Genomic DNA, 22,940 nt, shown 5'->3' with positions numbered 1-22,940 from the left:
TACACTACTCTTTGCAATACTCCCTAAGTTAACAGTTACAATTAAAGACTATCTGTCATTGAACCAATAAGTAAAACAAGTTGCAGTTGGAAACACGCATTGTTCAGTCTATATTGTCTTTGGGTAGAATGTAGGTTATTTTCTTATGGTCTTCCATAAGCTGACTGTCTTATAACATGAGCCCAAGCTGATGCCCTGAATTAATCAGGACTGTCAATTTTAGTTTTTCTGGAGTAATGCTACTTAAGCTATAACGGGTTTAAATCAGTGTAATACAGCAGAAGCTAGCTGATGCTTGACTTAATTGCCCATATCCATTTCTTCTTGGAACTAGACAAAATGCAGGTTCAACTGGAAAGGCTAGTGAAACTTTTTGGAAAAGCATACACATGCAAAAAGAATAGACACTTCAATAGCAAAACTCACATTACCATTTTTCCAGAGGGTATGTTCATATGGAAATGCTTCATTAACACTAATGTTTTTCTGTTCTGATAACAGGCGCCTTCCATGTATGCACCTTTTCCACCAAGTATGTGTAGATCAGTGGTTGATTACGAACAAGAAGTGCCCCATTTGCAGAGTGGACATTGAGGCTCAACTGCCTAGTGAAAGTTGACATCGCTTTCCAGAACTCTTGTCCTCCCTCTCGCTCCCTCTCATCCTTCCTGGTACTGCAGTCAACCAAAGATGGCATGACTTACCTGCGCAGATTTGGAAGCATTGAACCTAGAGTGCTGGCTCTGCTATATGGTACAACTAATGCTAGACCTACAGTTTATGTAGAAGACAGTTGAGTTTCAGTGTATTTATAAATTTTTTAGGTTTTACATTTTTTTTTCTCTTAATTCATTACTGTATTTTTGCATGGTTCCTTGTATTGCATTTGTTTGCACATATTATGGGCTTTGTGATCCCAAACTTGCAGGCAAGATTAGCTGCTTTAGTAAGTAGAATTGTGTGGTCTCTTTTTTTGGTTTGTTTTACATAGTATCGAGCTTTGAAAGTATGATTTCACTCATTACTAACCTCGGATTCCTTAATTTAATCAATCATATATTTTAGTTTAAATGTATAAAGATCATCTAGAAAAGGATAATATTATGTATTGAGACATTCCTTAATTAGGAAAAAATGGCTGCTGTATATTTACAATATCAGTTCTGAGTCAAATAACATCCTTAATACTGGGAACAGAATATGAACTATATTCAGTTTGACTGATACATATAGCATACTCATCACCAGAGTTTTTGTCTGATCAGATTTTTGTGTTCGTTTTTAAAATTTCAGCACAATGCAGATATATTTGAATGTCAATATTAAACATTTAGACTGCTGTTCAGATTGTATTTATCATTTTCTTCCTATGTCTAGAAATTTGAATCCCTAACTTAAATATTTGCTGCTGTGAAACAGCTCTAGTGAACACTAAATGTTGATTTCAGTTAGCTGGATTGTAGATACTTGCAGATTGAAAGAATTATTAGGGAAATGGAAAGAGAGCTTAGAATCTGTTTGGTCTTCTGCTAACTTAAGTTGAAGTATCTGCGCACATTGAGGGGGTTTTGGTTTGGGGGGGGTGTTTGGTTGTTTTTGGGTTTTTGTTTTGTTTGGTTTTTTGGTTTTTTTTTAAATATAAAACCATTCAATAAGGACTTAGAGCTGCAGGGTTTTGGGGTTTGGGGGTTTTTTTTGGTGGTTTTGGTTAATTTTTTTTTTTTGGCAGATATACATGCATTCATAGAACTTTTAAGGATTCCAGGCTTGTCTTGGGATTTTTATTAGTTTTAAAGTTAATAAAGTTAGCTAAATCTACTTGTCTCTTGTTTTGTTTTTCATTAGTGAGTTGAAAGCCTGTAAATTTCTGTAGAAACTGAGACACAAATTATGTGGTTACCTAGTTTTTGCCTTGATCATAGATTCCCTCTTTATAAATTACCAACAGTCCATCACTGATTGAAATATTTTCTATAGTTAAGATTTGCTGCATAATATAGTATATAGAACTAAGTTATAATGTACTAACATTTCGCCTTTGGAGGAGGTTTTAATCCACATCAGGATTCAAGTTGCTCATCAACATTCTTTCACATATAATATAGTTTATTTAAATGTGCTCAACATTGCAAAATGCAAATGTGCGAAAACATTGAGACAGTATTACTGTCACTTTGGAAAAGATGTTCCTCGGGGATCATATATGAACATGTCAATAAGCTTGCATTAAGCCACCTGCTTTGTAAGTGGATTGAATAATAAATACCTTCGGTTTCTCTTGTCTTTGTCTTTCATAATCAGATTAAGTGTAAAATGGTTTACAGTAAACCTAGAAGATGAACTGTTATGTTTACACTAAAAAAGTGATCCATCTATAAATATTACCTTATCTAATTTGATGCCTGTTTTTGTCTGGTTAAAGCTGCTTCCCTTTTATATATATATATTTTTTTTTTAAATCTGTTAGGAGTAGCATTTGCCAGTGCAGTGTCTATTGCTGGCAACAAACTTAACACCTCTGGCACTGAGGCTTTAAGTGGAGAGAAATTTTATTCCAGCATGTGTGATAAATGGACGTTTCCAAGCTTAATTGCATTGCTAAAACTAAACTTAAAACCACTTTGTGCTTGTACGATGGGGGATATGGGAGAGAGGCAACACATGATTTGACTGCTTCAATACTTGACATGGTTTTATGCTAAACCTTCTTGAACATGATGGCTGTAGGAAACTGAAAGTGAGTATGAAGTTGAAGCTGCATTGGTAAAAATTAATAAAAGTAACTGGAAGGACTGAACAGACACTTTCTGTTCTTCAGTGGGGAGGGAAGGAGGGAAGTTAGTTGACCACTGATGCTTGAAGTCTGATGATACTCACTTTTAAAAGTTTCCAAGAACGTACTTGAGAGACATGGGACAAAAAAAAGGGGCCTCTGAAATAGAGACCCTGGGTATGTGATAGAATCTATTTTGGCTTCCTTACAGGACAAAGAAGCACAGGTTTGGGGGATTTTTTTTTTTTTTTTTTTTTGGAGATCTTTTATGCGCCTAATTTGGGTGCTTGGTACTAGAGGTATTTTAGTGGTCCATGAATTGAATTGTTTTATAACTGCTACTGATATTGTCTTGCTTTTAAATGTACGCATAACATTGTAATGTGATGTTGAACACTTAGGTATTTGCCAGGAATCACAATGTTCTGATCTTACATGCTATTGCAGGGGCTAATAAAGCTGCAGCCTACATCTATTCCAGAAAGTTGTGACTTATTTAAGGGAAGGAAAGAAAATAGGCTTTTGATTTTGAAAATCTCCACCACTTACTGTGCTTTATATGCTTAGATGCATTGCCTTAAGTTTTCTGCAGCATCTTTGACTTTGAAGATAAGGTTCTCAACAGTATGCATCAAATTACTTTTCATATAAAATTCCATTGTCAAAAGAAATCCTTTTGTATGCAATAAATAAAATGTTAGACTGGTATCACTCAAACTCTGTTTCATATGCAAGTGGGTGTTTTTTTTTCCTTTTGCCTTGTTTTGCCTTTGTAAGTCTTGGTCTGTAAAAATTCTTTTGCATACATGTATTACAGGTACTGCCTAAGAAAAAATTATCTCAGTGAAGGATCAACATTTAGCCACACTTAAATGTGTTGATAAACAGAACCGTCTGAACTTAGGAATTCAGGAAAACTGCCCCAGGAAGGATATCAGAATATTAACTTGTGCATATGTGAGTAAACATGTGCTGGTTTTGGGAGACTGCAGAATAGTTGTAACTAGACTTTTCTGTCAGTTTAGGCAACTACGGTAGAGTTGAAGTTCCTGGATCTCAGGACTAGTTATTAAACTGACTGTTACTAGCTTGTTAATAGCTGACTGACATACCTTCCTGAAGTCATATGTGAAATTTAAAATAAAAGCTGTACCATGCATCTGTTTGGACTAGTTTCCCACAGTGCAGAGTATGGAGTTGCGCTTTTGAACGTGAGGTAAGCTACCTCCGCAGGTGCGCTGTTTGACTGGTTCTGTCGTAGTGAAGTCCGCGTTGCTGAGGTTTGGTTCACCGAGCACAGACGCCGCTGGAGGCGGCTGTGCTCCCAGCCAGCTGCCGTCGATAAACTCGGTGAGAAAGCGGCCTAAGCGCCAGCTGCGCCCGGGCGCTGCTCGCCCTCCCCCGCGCCGCCCGGGCCAGGCGCCTCCTTTGCCGTGGCTGCCTCTCGACAGCTGCGCGCGCCGTGGGGGTTGCGGCATGGCTTTTAACTACCCAAACTCTCGCCATCAAGTGTTTTTCGCGATAGCCGGCAGGGCCCTGTGTACTTTTCAAGGTAAAATCCCGTGTTTGTGGCCTTGGGTCCGTCCGGACGCGCGCTGAGGCAGCGGCCCGGCCCCCGCCCCCGCTGCCCTGACCGGGCGGGGCTCGGTGGCGGTGGCTCAGGCCGCTTCCTGTTTGGGGAGGGGCCCGAGAAGGCGGACCAATCGAGCACGTGCATCGTACGAAGCTGTCCAATAGGCGGGCGGGAGGGGGTTTAAAGGCAGCCGGGGCGGCACGAGGCAGCAGTTGCTGGTTCCGTTGGAGGGCGCGCGGCGTCTGAGAGGAGCGGCGCGAGCGGCTGCGGCCTCCCCGCCTCTCCGTGCCCATGGCGCTGCCGGCCTCGCGCCGCGCCGCTGTGAGTACTGCGTGCGCCGCGGCCGGCGGGAGGGGGCGAGCCGCCCGCCGCTCTTCCCCTCAGGCAGCTGAGCGCCCGGGCCGCGGCGCGGGCGGGCCGGAGCCGGCTCTGCCTTCCAGCGAGGTGGGGGCGGGGGGTGGCTCTCAGCGCTGTGTCTGGCCGGGACCCTGTGCTTTTGCGGGTGCGGGCGGCGGCCGCAGTGGCGCGGAGGGGACCGAAGCCGGGCTGACTTTGAGGGAGCGGTGGTGAGGGGGTGCGCGCTGCCCTCCTCCCCCGGGGCTGGAGGGCACGGGCGCTTCGCCTGGCGCTGCCCTCAGCTTGCACCCGGCCTTGGCCGCCTGCTCCTCCCCCTCAGAGTGCGGGGAGGGTGTGCGGGAGGAGGGGAGAAAACTGAAGCTTCTTCACGGGAAGGTGCAGGAATGGAATACAAGAACCTCTTCTCTGTGGTGACTGTCTCATGGTTTAAACTAAATTCCACCGGAACCTCTTTCTCTTCCTTTACTGTGCATAACAAAGGATGTTTATTTTTGTATGCATAACTCTTCTGTTTACCTGGTATGTATGTATGTAACAGAAAAATTGCCTTGTTCACTTTCATGGGAATACTGCTGTAGTTACAAAGTGTGTAAATACAACAAATAGCTAAGTAGCAGGTAAGCACTCTAACGTTAGAGAGTTGTCAGAATGAGATAGGGTGCATTGCTCTAATCTTGCACTGCAGTTTCAGAGAGTGCAGTACTGCCTGAAACCTGTACAGAGGAGACTTCTTCCTCTGAGCATGGGTGAATGGGTAGGAAATAAAAACTGCTTGAGTAACGGATGGCATGCACAGAGGTACACCGGTACAGTGGTGGTAAGTGTATAATGGAGTTAGGCATCTGAAAATTAAATAAAGTTGGTCTCTGACTCTTAAGCTGCAATTTTATTGTTTTAGGTCACTAGAGGTGTGGAGAATGCTGTGACTGAACTTAAAAGTAGAGCCAAAACTCACCTTACTGGCAAAAGGGGTGCTTTGGAAGAAATAGGAAATAAAGTTGCAACAAGAGGAACATGTGTCGCTAAGGTAAAGGAACATTTGAAATCTTATCTATAAGGAAAAGATGGATTACTAGCTCTGTACTAATAGTAATTGTTTTCACTACAGAAAACAGAATACTCCAAAGCACCTATAAAGCCTACCAAAGGACCTAGTAAGATGACAAATGTAACTGTACTGCCTAAACCTCCAGCTGCTGTGAATCGATCACTCAAAGAAACTGGTGTTCCAAAGGTAGGAAGTAATGATACTGTTCTGATTCTTAATTCAATTTGCAACTCAGAGTGCTAACTTCAGAATAGTTTATCTATGGATGTATCTCATTTCCCTGCTGAAAAAGCAAAGCCTCTGTACTGAGGTTTTGGTTTAATGCATGTTGCGCTTAAAGGCTAACATTAAAGCGGCAGAACTAGCTGTTGAAGTACTGGATGAAGTTTCTACTTTAGCTGGCAATTACTAGAAGGTATTCTGAGACTGACTGTACAGCATCTTGGTGAAACCTTGCCATACTAGAATTGTAAGCTCAGTTTCAACTTCTTTTATCTTAAGAAATTGTATTAGTAACTGGAAAAATGTGGAAATGAAGGAACATTGCAGCTTAAACAGTAGATATGTAAGCACTATGATCTGTTCCTTAGGTTCTGTCTCCTGTCCCTATGGATGTGTCTGTGCAAGAAAAGGATTTGTGCCAAGCCTTCTCTGATGTGTTGCTCAACAACGTAGAAGACATTGATGCTGAGGACTGGGGGAATCCCCAGCTGTGTAGTGACTATGTAAAAGATATCTATCTCTATCTGAGAGAGCTTGAGGTATGATGTACTGAGTCTGTGCTTCTGCAGTATAGTGTTAATCTTGTTGCTTACACGGCTCTTTCTCCAACAGCTGCAGCAATCGGTCCGCCCACATTACCTTGACGGGAAGACGATCAATGGGCGTATGCGTGCAATTTTAGTTGACTGGCTTGTCCAAGTCCACTCAAGATTCGCGCTTTTGCAGGAAACACTGTATATGTGTGTTGCACTTATTGATCGCTTCTTACAAGTAAGTAAGATATTTTTCAGCTCATGTTTGGATTAGGAGACTTGTTCAATGACTATGCTTTTAAAGGAGTTTAGGATTTATCCTTTCTTTATAAATCTAAGAACCTACGAAATCTGCTCTTTGTTAAGAGCTCTGTAAAATGTAGCATCTTAACTCTTAGGCTGCCGTCCTCTTTGAGCCTGTCATTATAGGGACACTTCTTATTCAAAGTGGAAAATCTCATTTATGTTATAAGAATGAGCACTGTCATACTGGTATTTTAAACTGATAAATTAGAATCTGTTTATCTAGAGTTTGACATTTTGGGGTCTACTTTTTAAATTCCTACATTGCAGAGTCGGCTAGTACCTCGTAGGAGCCTTCAGCTGGTGGGTGTAGCAGCATTGTTTCTAGCTTCAAAATACGAAGAGATGCACTCTCCTGATGTAGCAGACTTTGTTTACATTACTGACAATGCCTACACTGATAATGAAGTTAGAGAAATGGAGATTATGATTCTTAAAGAGTTAGACTTCAATTTGGGACGACCTCTTCCAATTCACTTCTTGAGAAGAGCATCAAAAGCTGGGGAGGTGGGTACTTGTCCTCATTATCTAGCAGTTTCCTATATGTGTAGTCTTACCAGGATTGCTTCTGGCATTTTTATCATGTGATCTGAGTTGCTTTCTGCTTACGTGCTGGATCAAGAAATATTCAGCTATGAAACTCCACCATGTGGAGTAACACGACAACATCACTGTGGCAACCAGTAGCTGTTCACATTTGTATTTACTGGTGCCTGCATTCAGTCTTAGTGGCAGTAATTTTACTGTTAGAGTAAACTAAACATATCTAGAACAGAACCCTTGCTTTTAGAGTATCTCTTGTCTGGGGTCAGGGTATTCCCTAGTAAAAGGGGAGCGGTGTTGCAGTGCTTCATAATTTTTGGATGCAAATATTGTATTAAGAACCAAAAGATAAGCTTTCTCTTTGACCTGACCCTTTTTTCCCACCTCAGTAGTTACACTCGAGTGAACTGCCCACACTTGAAGTGAGCTTCAGTTACCTCAACAGACCACTAGGTAACTCGAGAAGTTAGCTGACTGCTTTAATAAGGATCTCCTTAAGTCATTTTACACCTTTTTTTTTTTTTTTCCTCCCCTCTCCTCCCCCCTTAGTGTATTCCAGAGGGAGCACTTGTATCCCTAGTTGGGCACAGCAGTGCCTGATACTGCAGTTTTCTGTTAAAATCCCTCACTTCACTTTGTGTCTAAATTCCAAATGGCTGCTAGGCTAGACTGGTTTGGACTCTGGTCTCAATTTTGAGATGCGTGCCCGCTAGAGAGTCTGGTCCCTAGACCTTAATAAAGATTTTGTTGACTATTTTTGTTTTGTCAGTTAATGAATACAATAAACAATCCTGAATTACGATAAGGTGAAGTGAAACTTTGTGGATTAACAAGCTCTCTGTCTGGTAGGCTGATGGTAAGGAACACACGCTGGCAAAATACCTAATGGAGCTGACACTGATAGACTACGACATGGTTCACCATCGTCCTTCAGAGATTGCAGCTGCTGCATTATGCTTGTCCCAAAAGGTTCTGGGAAGTAACAAATGGGTAAGTATTTTAATCAAACTCATCGTTAGGAGTTTTTACCTTCAGTCGATTGAATTGAACCACTAAAACAACTACTTTAGAAAACTGTGGTTAGGTTGGTAATAATGCTGGTGATCAAATGGCAGTTGGACAGCCTGATGCATAGTTGTGGGTAGAAAAAGGAATATACCACAAAAACTTACTATCTTTTTCTGTGTGAAGACTGTGGTATGAAAGGATTTTTCTCGACAGTATTGAGTTACAGAAGGCCACGCTGTAAATAAAGGTAGATTTTTCATAATTCTCGCAGTACATGTAGAATAATGAAATCGTAGACCATGAACAGTGAACTGTAATTCAACTAGTGACTACTCTTGCAAGGGTCGCTTCTTTTACCTTCTGTGCAGTGTAGAAAAGTGGTTCTTGGCATTGATGTGTCTGGACTTCTGCTGCACGCCAGAAGTTATTCTGGATCTGTCGCCTAGACTGACGGTACTACAGTTCCTGGCACTGAAGGCTAGCGCATGAAGCTTAGGGCATTTGCTGCCTGAAGTGACTGTGCCTTGAGCAACTTCATAGATCTCAAATGTCTCACTGTTACGCCGCAGGGTACAAAGCAGCAGTACTACACTGGGTATACAGAAGACAATCTTGTGGTGGCTATGAAACATATGGCCAAGAACGTGGTCAAAGTAAATGAGAAGTTAACAAAATACACTGTAAGTATAACTACTTAAATCTTCTTTTTAATGTTTTGGAAATACCTTTGCCTCACATTGTAGCTCCTTAAGTAAATGTTCTGTATGTTGTCTTAAAGCACATGCTATTCTGACAAGCCTGAGAGAGGATGTTGCGTTAGTACTAATTTCAAAACGTTTTAGACAAACTGTGCTCTTGCTACTTTGCAAGCTGGTTCACTTCTAACCTTGTTAGTTTGTTTGCTTGTTGTCCAGGCAGTCAGGCTAATTGATCCAAAATTATCTGCCTGAACTTAAATACTGTATGTGTAAATTTTTTGTAACACTATTCCTCTACCTCTGCAGGCTATAAAGAGCAAGTATGCAAGTAGCCGTCTGCTGATGGTCAGCACAATCCCTCAGCTGAATGGCAAGATAATCAAGGACCTGGCTTTATCACTCTTGGGATAACGCTGGGGAGCCAAGTCTTGATGGTACATGCACTTTGTCCTCGCCTGCCTATTGAGGCAAAAACTACTGCTCTTTGTACATAGCATGCCAGCCTTACCATAGATGTTTCAGACTCACTCAGAAGGTGAAATTTTAAACTTGCTTTGTAATACAACTTTCTACCTAGAAATAAAGCTCCTCTCTTTTTTTTTTTTTAAAAAAAAAAAGGTACTGTAACTGTGAATCTTTAAGGCACTACCTAGATATGTCTGCAGTCTGGTGTCCAGCAGGACGTTTGACTAAACAGGTGATTGATACAACTTGCAGTTAGATGTGGATGATTATTCTCAGTGCTTGTTTCCACTGAGAATCTCCAGGCTTTACAGTGATTATATTTAGGAACTTGTTTTCACTCTTAACGTAAGAAAGAGCAGGCAGACAGTTCATCTTTTCTTGGTGTACCTTAAAGGATACTGAATATGTACATTATTTCAGTGCCTTGTCCCAGAGGACTATACAGGAATTTCTTTTTTGTAGTTTGTTGCCTTCAAGTTTGGGGAAAGAAAGAAGTAGGCTGGCTGTAACAGATAGATACTAGCCTTGTAAATCTTTGTGTTTAGGTGAACGTAAGTCAATGGGTTCTCTATCTTCGTGTACCTAAACAAAGGGAGCTAAGGTAGGAAAATTCTAAGTCTCTAATGCTAACCACTGTGTGCAGGATCTGTAGGTGTGGAATTGTAGGGATGAGACCTTTTTTTTAATCAACTCAGCTCTTAAAACCTGCTCCACTTCTTGGAGAAAAAAAGAACCCTATCTTTTCATTGCCTGTTCACTCGCCCACCCCCCACCTTTTTTGGTTCTTTTTCCCCTCCACTAAACCTCTATACCTGGGAGAATACAGTCAAACCCACCATAAGTAGATTCTTCCTTATCACTTTAACATTTTGCTTTCCTTTTGTCTTTGTTTCTAATAAACCATCGGTATCTATATGCTCAAGGAATACAAGCATGTAGTAACTAGTGCAACGTTTCTGCCTCAATACCTCATTTAAGCCTATTTGTTAACTTAGTACTATGTAAGTAATGCTGTTACAGACCCTTAGGTATTCTCAAAGTTATACTGAACTCATTACCTCCCTTCTCCCAGCGTCTCCTCTTCATGAGTGTGCTGGCCCTGATGCAGAATGCTACAATACTATGAAAATACCCAATACTACAAAAATGGCCTAGACCTCAATGCTCCCCCTGTGGGAAGGATGTTGAAGCTACTGATTTTTATCTTCTCAAGCAGGAGACTTTTCTCTCCCGTAGGATAAGTAAGCCTAGCACTTACTGCAAATGGTCTTTTGAAAAACATGCTTGGTCCCATGTGTGTATATGATTCCTCCCCTGGCCTGAGGCCCTAGCTGGCTTCTAGCTTCATAGAATCATAGAATGCTTTGGGATGGAAGGGACCTTTAAAGGCCATCCAGTCCATCCCCCCTGCCATGGGCAGGGACATCTACAACCAGATCAGGTTGCTCAGAGCCCCATCCAGCCTGGCCTTGAATGTTTCCAAGGATGGGGCATCTACCACCTCTCTGGGCAACCTGTTCCAGTGTTTCACCACCCTCATCATGAAAATTTTCTTTCTTGTGTTCAGTCTGAATCTACCCTCTTTTAGTTTAAAATCATTACCCCTTGTCTTATCGCTACTGGCCCTGCTAAAAAGTCTATGCTCATCTTTCTTATAAGCCCCCTTTAAGGACTGAAAGGCTGCAATAAGGTCTCCCCGCAGCCTTCTCTTCTCCGGGCTGAACAACCCCAGCTCTTTCAGCCTTTCCTCATAGCAGAGGTGCTCCATCCCTCTGATCGTTTTTGTGGCCCTCCTCTGGACCCTCTCCAACAGGTCCGTGTCCTTCTTGTACTGAGCACCCCAGAGCTGGACGCAGTACTCTAGGTAAGCTGCTTCCAGACACAGCTTCTACAGTCAGTTCTCTCTTAATGGATATGGAGTTTAAGTGTGCCTAAATTAAGCTTAGGCAATGGTTCAGGAGGGAGGGAATTCAAGACTTTCAGCTGTATCTTAAAGCTTATGCAACTTCTTGATATCAACATACGCAGGTTTTTTTTACCTGCTCTTAACAAGAAAAAATGTAATGCAGGGCACTTCAGCTGGGCATAGAGAAAATGGTTTGGTTTGGAGCAAAGGAAGGGGATTTTTTTTCTTTAGAAATCAGTGGAAGTAAAATGCAAGAGACATTGTGAAGGGATCCGTTTGTATACGTAACTGAAAACAAACTGCACAGAGAACAGACCTGTTCAGCTAACTGCTTCTTGTGGTTTATTTTATGGAGGTTCAGAAGGCAAAGCATGAATGCTGATAACTGTATGGCAAGCAACAGCCACTCTGGTGTGGGAGGCAGATGTAAGCAGCAATGCTTTTGCCATCTAAAAGTAGTAGTGCATATCTCTAAGTACCTGGCATAAAAATTCTAGTAGAACTACTTCATGAATAACAACAGTGGAATACTACATCATACATTCATACAATTTTCTATCATATTCAGTTTTTATATACAGTATATGATCTGTTTCTATAAATGTACAGCTCTGCATAAAGACACTTCTTATAACAGAGCATTAAACATAAATCTAACATGGGCCAGCCATATTATAATATAAATCCTGAAGAAGGCAACATTGCTTAGCATACAGTACTATGTGGTTTTCTGTTTTAACTTCTTATAGTGCCTGTTGGAGTCCCTAAACACATCAGCAAACACAAACCAATTCCATTGCAACTCTGTACAGAATTAAATATACCATCACAGTAGGTTTTCAGATGGCAATATCCCAAATGAGCCTAAATCTTTTTGACATGTAGCAGCATACTTACTTAACACGTTCCCCAGAATGATCTGCATTAGAAGAAATGTGCATTTAGCATTATCTTCAGTAGATAATTAAAAAGGTTACTGATATTCAGATGAAGGCACTTATTAAATACACCCCTTCCAAAGTCCCTGGCCCCAGACTGCAAAGCACCTTTCTGTTTCAGGAAGATGGTAGGTTTGAGCATTCTTCACTTACTAGGTGTTAAAAACAGCTTTTAAATATAATAAATAATTGGTCGGTATGTCCACTGCTGTATGCTTCGGAGACAAAAAATCGAAGTCTGTGCTGTGAGCAATCTTCTTCCTGCTCATATACAACTTGACCGGTAAAAATACTGCTGAGAATGGCAGACCTCAGAAGAACAGTGTCCTGAAGGTGAGGGAAAACATCTTCAAGCACTGGTAACTTCATGCCAATTTTTGTCTGACAGTCTTTTATATCTTGGTGACATAATTGTTGGGAAACAGACCTTGTTTCCCTCGTAGTCTTCCCGTCCACCAGCCAGAAGGATCTATGACAAAGAAAGCAAAATAAACCTTTCTGTATACTTTTTGAGGCAGGCTTGCAAAGCTGTTCCGCGCAGTGAGAGCTGCCTTGTGAAGGACTGGGGAGAAATGATGTGGAGAATGTGAGCTTGCTAAGCTTTTGGCCACATTACTATGCCTTATGAGGTTGCTTTGGAGACCTGAAAAGTTGGAACTGCTTTATTACTTTGTGGTTCTTGTGCTATAGCTGTGGTTTAGGCTAATTTTCAGCCCAAGCCTGTGACAGAATTACTCTCTACTAGATTTTACAGATCTGCAGTACCAAGTAATGCATATGTCATTGATCTGCCCCGACATGCTTTTAAGTGCACAGGTTTGATGGCTGTGGGTGTGGAGACTTCTCTGCTCCCTGAGCTATCATAGGAATTTGCAAGCCTAATAAGGGAAGGTAAGTCAAGTGTGGGGTGGCTCAAAAAGTCATGTCTTAGCTACTGCTGACAGTGTCCTTCAAGACTAGTCCTTAAGTAACAAAACCTTTGATCGCTACGTACCTTCTTTAATTATATCAATCACGTCGTTGGCATTAAAGCTAAGTTCGTCTGTGTCCTGAGCATCATATGCATACAGTGCCCTGCACTGTGGTACCTGAGGCTTAGGTTTCGGCTGTGGTTTAGGCCTCCCTCCAGCTGGTGGCGGTCGGTTTGTCGTCTGCCTGCGAACACTAATGGGAGAAAAAATGTTAACAGCCTTCAAAGCTTGTGACTTGAACCCAAGTTTTATCAATCAATCAACCCCTCTGTCCTAATGAATCGATTCCAAAGAATATCACAGAACAAGGGACAAAGGATTCTCTTGAACGTCACAACAACTAAAAATAGCAGTGTAAGACTTCCCTGTGAAAGGGACAGAGTTGCCATTTCTTTCCTACTGAAATGGATGAAGAGGTGCTTCCAAACAGCAGTTCAAATGCATAGAAGACATTTTAGTGCTCAGGCTGGAATGTAAACAAATGTGCACATGCAGTTCATGCATATCCTGGCATCTATGCAGCTTAGTCTGCCTCTCCCCGTGCCCCAACTTCACCAGGGATTTAGTTTCCAGTATTAAAAAAACAAAGTTCTAGCTCACAGGCTTGCTACTTTACCATTCTTGTGACTAAGCTGTAAGAGAGGCTGCATCTCTTTTAAGTTGCCTCAGATTCCAGGGCCGTCTATGGACTTGGTCTGTTCTAGTCAACTCTGAAGCAGCAGGGGAGATGCTGCACAAACTCTTTGTCACAGCTGTGACCACTCCAAAGATTAGGAAGGGGAAAGAGGGAGGAAATGCATTTTGCCAGCTCATCAGCTAATAAAGGCTGGAAGAGAGAACAGGTGTTAGATGCAATAGGTCAGTTTAAAATAAATAATAAATAGATGTGCTGAATGAAAACGTTGCAGTGACGTGGAGGAGACTGACCTGTGATCGTGTCATGTAATGCCATGCTAACATTACAGAGCTCTTGCAGAAAAGGTTTATAGTTGCTTACACAAAGTCCTAGACTGACTTTTTCTTAATACGTCTCTGCCTAGTTCTCGGTTGTGCAGTGAACGGCACCAGAAAATGAACTTTGAAGTATGGGTTAACAGCATTTTGGTTCTAAATTTATCTACGGGGAGAGAGGGTTTTCTCCTGTTGTTCAGCATGTATCGACTTTGCTTGCGAGAGGATATGTTGTGAAACCTAGACCTAGGTATGGAAATAAAAGAGTTTGGAGCAAGTCTTAGAAAAGTAGCTCAGCTTTTCTGCAACCACAGTAGAAGCCTCAGGTGCCGGGCATACCTGCCTCCTCCACGCCTTTGTGAGCCTGTCTCCGTTTGGCCTAGCTTTGGGAATTGATCTGTTTGAGAAATGATCTGCTGACTTGGCTAGATCGGTGTTCGGGCCAGTTGCGTGCCTAATACTTGTGCTGGCCAAGGGCAACAACAGTTTGCAGGTAGCGAGGAGGCGGGTGATGAAAAGGAACACGACTCGCTTTGCTGAAGTACTGCATGGGGAGGCATCAGTGCTAAGCAGACCCACGGTGGGGCCTCGTGCCGCTTGGCTGGCTCACCCGCGCGCAGCTTTCCTTGCCGAAGGCCGCCGGCGGGCCCAGGGAAACGAGCGGCTCAGCGAGCTGCCGGGTCAGCAGCGCCCTCTCCGCGCGCCGCCTCCCGGGCGCGTGGCAGGCTCGCGGCTGCCGGCAGGGGGCGCGCGCCGCGCGCGGCCGCGCGGGGAGGGCGGAGCCGCGGCGGCAGCGCGGGAAGGGGGCCGCGCAGCTCGGCCGCCCTTGCAAACCGCGGCGCTGGGTTTGCCCGTGCGGGGGCTCCCCCCGCGTTTACCCCGAGGAAACTGTCCTCGCTCTGCCTTTGCAACAGCTGTTCGCAGAAGTTCTGCTTACCCGGCGACGCTGTCGGTGGCGTTGCAATACCCCCCTCTGCTTGGAAACAGCTACTGGAATATGCCTCAGTAACGGTTAGTACTGGTACGGACAATAACTGCGTTGTATTAATCTTATGGCGATTACCCACTGGTCTTTTGACTTTGTGCTCATAATATGGTATTATTAGCATTAGTGAAGCACTGAATATGCTGTGTCAAAATACTCCAGTTCCTAGAGTAGCCCACCACTTTCTGAAGTCACACAGATGTAAAATCAAATTATTACCTACTTGTTTAAATGCCCACCTGGAATTATCCTTGTTGGGCTGCACTCTGGTCCTCTCAGAGTGGGCACTTTCCACTATTTCTAACCAAAATACTATTTTACACTTCAGGAAATGCAATTCAGTGAACTGGCAGGGTGTGCTAGACAGGCAGCAACTCATATTGGGATGTTAAGGTCTAAGAAACTACTTTGCCAGACCTTTTTTAGATGTTCCCTTACCTTACACAGTAGCATCCATATTGCTACTGCATGTTGCCTACAGCTGTGGCTTGTTTTAAGAAAAAAAAAAACAAACAAACAAAAAAACCAAACCAAAACCCACAAACCACAACAAAACTAAAAGAACAAAACAGAACAACCAACCCTCACTCCCCAACATCCTCCTCCCTCTCTACCTCTTTCCTCAGACTCATAAGCCACGTTACTAAGCGCTCTTTTGTCTTACTTGTGGCTTCCTATAGAGAAGCTTGACTTCCACTAAATCCCTCCAGAGGGGAGCGATGGATGCCTGTTCCCTACTTGCTCTCGTTGCAATTACTGCTGTGGCTGTTCATGGGGTTTTTTTTCTACCACTCTTGAGCATACACAGTTATCAGTAAAAACTGGGGCAGACGGTGAAGATGTCATTCTAATGCAGTGTGTTTTGTTGGTTTTTTTTCCTTCCCTTGGACTACATCAATCATAATTGCCATTTAAAATAGTAACTAAGTAATAGAAGCTTTAATATGTGCTAATCATCCTTGTAAACTCCTAAGACTGAAACAGATGGGGTTGTTGGTGTGTACCCATAGCATTAGGAACTGCGGTATGATGCAACTGATCTTTTTAATCCAACGTGATAGTTCCTATCTCATTATGTACTTGGTGGCTGCTACATTTTACACTAATGCATGTGTCAGCCAGTTGTCTGACAGAAATCACAATGGCTTTATCCTATGGCTGTTTGGTTTTTGTTGTTGTTACATGAACATGTTACATGTTGTTGTTACTTTGTCTAAAGACAAAGTAGAAGTCTAATATTAGCAAAACAGCTTTAACAGAATAAGTTGAGACAGGATGAGAAAATTTCACCACTTAAAGCCATAGAAGTTATTAGTTTACAAAGATGGAAATGTGTCTGAAAGCATTAGCATGTGCTGACAGTTTTGAAATTGTTAAAATAAGCACTAGTGGCCACTTGTTTCTGATTTCTTTCTTATTTGAAGACCAATCTTAAGCAGAAAAATGCTCTAAATATGCTTACAATATCTCATGACTAACGCTTGGTGCACAGTGGGGAAAACTGACTGCCATTAGTACAACTGAAAAGACACTCTGTACGTGCCTATTTTTGCTGGAGGGCTGACCACCCCTACTCTTTGTGTTTAGGAACTGGGAAGCTCCTACTTACGAAGCCTGTGCTCTTCTTTTGATAGTGAAAATCTATAAAGTCTGAGTACACTTAAACTTACTATTTGTTTTCTATGAGGTGTCTAATGCTCACTAGAAGCAACATTTTAAGTAATATGCTAGCTAGGTCAGTACTGCAGCCAGTTGGATCACACACAAAGAAGAATGCTTAGGCACACAGGAGAATTTAGTGCAGAACATCTGCTAAGGAGCTTGCCTACTGACTGACAGCTGAGAAGGGTCTGTTGGTACAAAAAGTTGCTCTTGCTTTGGTTAAAAATAAGTAATTTTTTGCTGCCTCTAAAAACCTGCATTCATGTGGATCACTGGAGAAGGGGACTGAGCTGTTCCATCTAATCCCTCAGAATATTCCGGGGCTGAGGGCAAATACGTTAAGGAGCTGCAGAGGGTCAGGTGGAAACTTGGTGAAAGTTTGACTTCATCTCGACTTCTCCCAGATTACTGTAACTGCAAGCTCTTCCATATTTGGCAAAATTATTTGCTGTCAGGCCTGGGAGCTTGACTCACAACTCACAGCTCAGAGTAAAAAAATCACAACTGCTTAAGTGTTGGTGAGCAACAACTAAAATCCTTGAATGTGGCATGTCACTGCTGCATTACTTCAGTCAACAATGTATGATAATGGTGAAAGAATGCAATATTAGCATGGGATCGTGGGAGATTTTGAAATACTTGCGCACTTCCTTAGGCAAAAATTTTACTATGGTAGTGTCTCTGGTTTTACTTCAAACTTTTCCATTACCTTCAGGGGATATATGGTGCTCTAGCTGTTGTGGTAAGCAAAGGCTCAGACTCTGCAATGAGTCAGTCATGGCACTGGTGCAACATAAAGCTAAGTGCTGCCAGCCAGCTGTCTGTCGGAGGCTGGGCGATCGAGGCTATCTCACTACAGAGGGAGGTAATAATCTGTTGGAAGCGAAGGAAAGAGAGAGGCCATTTGGAGGAAGAGAAGCTGAGAAGGACATTGAACTGTAATTTACTAAGAACCTGCAAATAGAGAGTTCTCGGCAGGAAAAGTCTGAATTTCCTCTTGTTTTTCCCCCTAATATTATTTGGACAAAGATGTAAGAATGATGGCTTTTCAACATACACGGGGCTTTCCTGCTTAACAAGGAGGTATTTATCATGTATGTTTACTTGAAGAGCTATGGACTACAGAATTGTGTCTGCACTAACCATTACTATGCAAAGTTATTACACCTTACCACAGTGGATTTTTATTCTATCTGTTAATGTAACTTTCCTTGTTGATTTAATACGCTCTCGGACAACCAGCTGTTAGTAATTTCTCTGAGACTTGGTTACATCAGAATTAAATCACACGAATAGGAAGTCATCAGCAAGGAGAAACACAAACTGCTTATTCAAAACCAGATTATTTCCTTTTTTTGCTAGAATTGCTGAATAGGCAGCAGTCTTTGACAATGAAGTGGCACTCCAATTCCCACTATAGTAAAGCTCTACTAATGTTCTACAAGAGGGTGGAATATAAGGGCTGAGTTAAAGTAGTAACTGTTCAGTCATTGAAAAACTTAACATTTTGTAAGGCCTTTAACATTCTGGAGCACTGAGGTCCCATAAATATTTGACAGAAGAAGACTTCTGTCTTCATGATTTCCACAAATCAGAGGTTTTGTCTGCTTCTGGATTTTCAGTCAAGATCCGGAGCAGCTGGTTTCGGAGTTGAGAACAACTTGTTCTGCTTCCCTCTACTAAGCCCTGATTTCTTGGTTCCGTCTTTCTGCTACTTCTGGTGATTGTTTTGATGCTTCTGACTCTTGGCTATTGGGAAATACCTAGTTACAACAGTAAGACCCGCCCACCCCCACATCTTGTAGGATTGTCATAGTAACATATTCTGGAAGGCTGCAGCTTAGAAGTCCAAATGATGCTGAAATAATCTTGAATGTCAAGCTACCAAGCCTTCCTCCTAAGAAGAAGTACAAGTCTGGTATATGAGTCGGGAGTCAGGGCTGAAACAAAAGGACTACTAGCCAGCATTTCTGGGCAGACATATACTCTTTATGATCTGTAAACCAGAAGGGAAAGGCGGCCTAGTTAAACTCTGCCAAGTGTCTTAATATCCTTAAGTAGAAGGTACCATGCAAATTTAAGATATTAAACTAGAACTGGTTCACCTCCATTCCTAAAGGCCTATGATGGAATATGTGTTTTGAAATCCTATGGAAGATGATGATACCTTTGAGTACAGCTCAATAGCACAATCTGGTCATCCATGTACACAATATAAGTGTATCAGTCATGAACAGTTTGTGTGTGTGAAGCTATTTACAAAATTTGACACTTTTTTCCCTTCAGATTTAATGTAAAATCTTACCCAGCTGCTCCTTGGTCAGGTACTTTCAGGAAATCCAAGCTTTCTGGTTGCTGTGAAATCTTGCCTGATCCTCCTGAGAGTTGCCGTGGTAAAGTTGGTCGCGTCATATTTGTATACAGGTTTTTCTGACTGGCCCGTTGATTTCCTGGGACATGGGGAAGTGGTACAGGCTGTGGGGGATTTATTACTCCATTTTGCTGCTGACCTAGAAGTAAATAAAGTGTGAACACATCCAGTCTAAACTACAGCTCAATAAAGGTAACCCTTTCCTTGTGTTGATGGCTCAGCTGTCAGTTAGATTCAGCTGTCAGTGAGACTCAGCATTCAAGGAATTTGAAAACAAAATAATGTTGCAATCTTAAAAGTGTGATTTATACAGTTTCAGGTCTGCTGGCAATCTGTTTTGGATTCACGTCTTCATGGACTTGTGCTCAAGTTTGAGACATGTGCCTTGAACATTACAAGCAAACAAGAGGATTTGCTCTCAGCTGAATTCAACCTTGTTAATGTTAGCTAGCATGTAACCACCGCATCTCTATTTAAAACACTGCATAAAATTTTATCCAGATAAGGGTTAAGCTAAAGCTAGCTAGAATTGCTGGGGGTCTCTTTTTCTTTTAAAGTTCAAACTCCATCCAACTCCCTGGATACTGGGTAGACTGTTTTTTAAGTTTCTAAATATTTGTCTATTTTAACAAGCAAGGGGAGTTTTCTTTTTTTTTGTTGTTGTTGTTGGTTGGTTTGGTTGTTTGGTTTTTTTTAAAAGCCTTGCTGCTACTTTGATAGCTCAAAAGGAGTTTCTAGGTAATGACAAGGGTAAATGCCTTTAAATAATTATGCCTCTAACTTGAATTTAAAACAAACCCACCCATGTCTGAGCTACTTGTAGGATCAGGGCCTAAGCAGCTCTATTCTGCACGCTTTACATTCCTAAAACCCCCACTGAATAAAATGGGAGCTGTGCTTATATTAAAAATCAGATCTGTTAATGCCATAGGTGATCCTCTTCTTTTTCCCTTGTGATTATGCCTGTTGAAAATTAGCAGAATGAATTAGCTGTGCAGAGAGGAGAATTCATAATCATGACACTTGAAAAAACCTTACTGCATTCAACAGCTGGTCTTTGCTTCTGATAATCTCTTGATACTCTGGAAGAGCTTAAGTAGTCAAAACCTCAGATAAAACTCACTTTGGGACCCACACTAGTATGGTACGTACATTACGGTTATATAAATAAAGGTTTGTTTTATTCTGAACATATACATAACTGTGTTCAGCTACTGGACCATTAATTTCAAAACAGATGTGAAAATAGCAGAATACATTTCAAATGATCAAGGACGATGGCCCACAGTGTTACCTCCCCACACTGTGAGAGCAGGATGAGAGAATTGTTTGTGGCTTTCAAGGAGGAATGTGCCCAAATCATGCAATTGCCTCAGACTCCTTGAAAGTCTGGACAATCTAAGTGGAACTCTTGTAACAGCTGTCTTCAATCTTATTTTTCCAGCTATAATTGGCTACTTTACAGAGAAGTTTAAATTAAAAAAAACCAAACAACAAAAAAAACGAACCCAAAAAACCCCATGTTACGGTAATTGATTTGAGGTCTGAAATTTGAAAGACTTCTGCTCACCTTTTAAACATGATGCCCTAATGCATAAGGGTCAACACAGCATTTAACTTCAGTCGTTACGCTTAGCCTGCCTGGACACTACAGTGTGGTGTCACTGGTCCATGAACCTCTAGTTCAACTGCACAGTTGAACACGTGGGAAATGGTGGGTCAATAGAATATTGTTCTCTCCTCGGAGTTCACAGGCTAAATTAATTTTTTCTCTCCAGGGCGGAGGTGAAACACCCTGATAACATCAATCCCATGTAGAAAGTGAGCCCAGTGTCTTCCTGCACACAGAGGCAGGCTCTTCTAATTAGGACTCTCTGTTGACATGTCTGTTCCGGAGCTGTCATAAGCACTAGGGGATAAATGATTACAAAAGGCCATACTGCAGGTTATGGGCATCCACTGGTGCCTTGGACTTGTGTGCAAATCTACATCCAAACTACCTTACCTACATAAGGCAAGTTTGGGCTTGGTCTGCAGGGACAAGGCTCCTTGACCGATGTTTTTTGTCTTTTTCATGTAGCTATAAAACTGCTGAGAGGGTTTTTGAAAATATTAAAACAGACTTTCCTTCCTTTAACTCATCCTGTATGAATATTTACTATCTGTGTTTGCAGACAGGTTAACTCCTTTAACTACAGTAATTTCCCACTTTACTACAAGCAATTCTTGCAAGTCCTGCAGTCCTAGTTTGACTCATACAGCTATGAGGTTTTAGTAGGTCTGGGAATTGCCTAGTTAATTCGGTGACCAAGACTGGTCGCACACCCAGCTTACATCATTAGCATTGTGCTTCTCAATAAACAGCAGCTGACTGAAAGAGAACTCTTTGTTAAAAAAAAAAAATACTCTGGGAGTGTAAGTAAAAAAAAAACACTTGGGAAATGTTGGGTCAATGGAATATTGTTCTCCCCTCTGAGTTCACAGGCTAAATTAATCGTATCTCTCAAGGGCAGAAGTGAAACACCCTAATGACATCAATCCCATGCAGAAAAAGCCATGCTGCTTACTGGCCCAGCTGATATGTCTCAGCATTCAGCACGCACAAAAGTTGTGACGTAGCAGGGTAGGACAATGAGACATAAATCGCATTCTCTTGTTTATTGGCACTGAAAGCAGTTTCATTGCAAGGCATTGTCTATGGCTTGGTAAAGGTATAGCTTTTACCCTAGAAAGGAAAGTGGAGAAAGCCTTTGGGGTTAGTTTTAGATTCAGTGTCTTATACTAAGTGGCTGAACATCCCAGCCTCCACAACAACCAGCATATCTCCAGTGGAATACCAGTTTGATTGTCTGCAGACTCCAACAATACACTTAAAATGCCTACAATGTATGTTTTCCAGACAGGACCTTTTAAAGAGGATTTTAAACCTTTACTATGTTTTTTTTAATGAGTAAAAATTACCAGATGACAGAGTAAAGTGAAAGCCTGAATTTGGAATTTGTTTTTGCCCAAGGCTAGGAGGACTTACCAGGAGGAGGCGGTGCGGCTCTCATAGGATAAGTCTGACCTTGAGACCTGTTGGAATACCCTCTACTTTGGGTGGGGTTCCGTCTAGTAGGACCTAAAAGGAACCAGCAACATTTTGTTACCCTTTCACAATTACATTAATTAGGTAAGTCCATCTGGCTGCCAGACCCCTACGCTGTGATCAGAAAGAATTCATCTTCAGGAATAACGAATCTGACTTCTAGTGTTGGCCAGGTTATGCTAAATAAAGCTTGAGGTGCAACAAGGATGACTTAGGCATATTCTCCCTCTTGTGATCCAGTTCAGCCACAGGACATACAGTAAAGCTGTCTCAAGACTATTGTAAACAAGGCCCAAAAGACTGTTAACCTTATGAACTTGTTTATGAACCATGGATAGCTGTCAGAGCAGTACTTTTGACTATACTGTTTCTGATCAGCATTTACTATGAGAAAAAGGTAGGACACGAAACCTGAGAGGCTGGTACATTTGCAGCTCAATCTCTGGTGATGCACAGAGGTTACCTTTCCTCATACCACAACCCATCCTGTCCTGATGCAGACCTTTCTTCATCAGCAAGGCTGTAGGAACTGCAGGAGCTCAGAG

General features: G+C 42.0%; 3 protein-coding genes across 11 annotated transcripts in view; 2 read left to right on the top strand and 1 right to left on the bottom strand.

Moving 5' to 3' along the window:
• Positions 1-3,466, top strand: part of RNF111 (ring finger protein 111) — a 67,719-nt gene extending 64,253 nt beyond the window's left edge. For 5 of the 6 annotated variants that reach the window (XM_082321771.1, XM_082321768.1, XM_082321770.1 and 2 more), the window contains one exon: positions 502-3,466. In XM_082321771.1, the coding sequence (XP_082177897.1) occupies positions 502-619 (118 nt within the window). In that variant the 3' untranslated portion in view covers positions 620-3,466. The remainder of the gene's footprint in view (positions 1-501) is intronic. The other variant, XM_082321766.1, reaches the window with a different exon arrangement.
• CCNB2 (cyclin B2) lies at positions 675-22,378 on the top strand. 4 transcript variants are annotated; one of them, XR_014229196.1, is made up of 10 exons: positions 4,576-4,667; positions 5,602-5,730; positions 5,812-5,937; positions 6,342-6,512; positions 6,586-6,744; positions 7,080-7,316; positions 8,202-8,342; positions 8,930-9,040; positions 9,365-9,593; positions 19,621-20,852. XR_014229196.1 is itself a non-coding variant. In XM_082321775.1 (10 exons), the coding sequence occupies exons 1-9, from the start codon at positions 4,638-4,640 to the stop codon at positions 9,467-9,469; spliced, it is 1,209 nt and encodes a 402-aa protein (XP_082177901.1). In that variant the 5' UTR covers positions 4,576-4,637; the 3' UTR covers positions 9,470-9,492; positions 22,321-22,378. The 4 variants fall into 4 exon arrangements, 3 of the variants coding, with proteins under 3 accessions (XP_082177902.1, XP_082177901.1, XP_082177900.1); XM_082321775.1 differs by lacking the exon at positions 19,621-20,852 and adding an exon at positions 22,321-22,378 and having other exon boundaries at positions 9,365-9,492; XM_082321776.1 differs by lacking the exons at positions 4,576-4,667; positions 19,621-20,852 and adding an exon at positions 675-753 and having other exon boundaries at positions 9,365-9,641.
• MYO1E (myosin IE) overlaps positions 11,682-22,940 on the bottom strand; it is a 96,044-nt gene continuing 84,785 nt past the window's right edge. The window contains exons 25-28 of the mRNA XM_082321759.1: positions 22,336-22,428; positions 19,242-19,446; positions 13,362-13,531; positions 11,682-12,836 (exon numbers count right to left, since the gene is read on the bottom strand). Of these exons, the coding sequence (XP_082177885.1) occupies positions 12,760-12,836; positions 13,362-13,531; positions 19,242-19,446; positions 22,336-22,428 (545 nt within the window). The 3' untranslated portion in view covers positions 11,682-12,759. The remainder of the gene's footprint in view (positions 12,837-13,361; positions 13,532-19,241; positions 19,447-22,335; positions 22,429-22,940) is intronic.

The sequence above is a fragment of the Platalea leucorodia genome (genome assembly GCF_965183815.1).
Source record: "Platalea leucorodia genome assembly, chromosome: 9".
NCBI lineage: Eukaryota > Metazoa > Chordata > Aves > Pelecaniformes > Threskiornithidae > Platalea > Platalea leucorodia.
The sequence above is the reverse complement of the archived record's forward strand: the minus strand, read 5'-3'. Positions and strand labels throughout refer to the sequence as shown.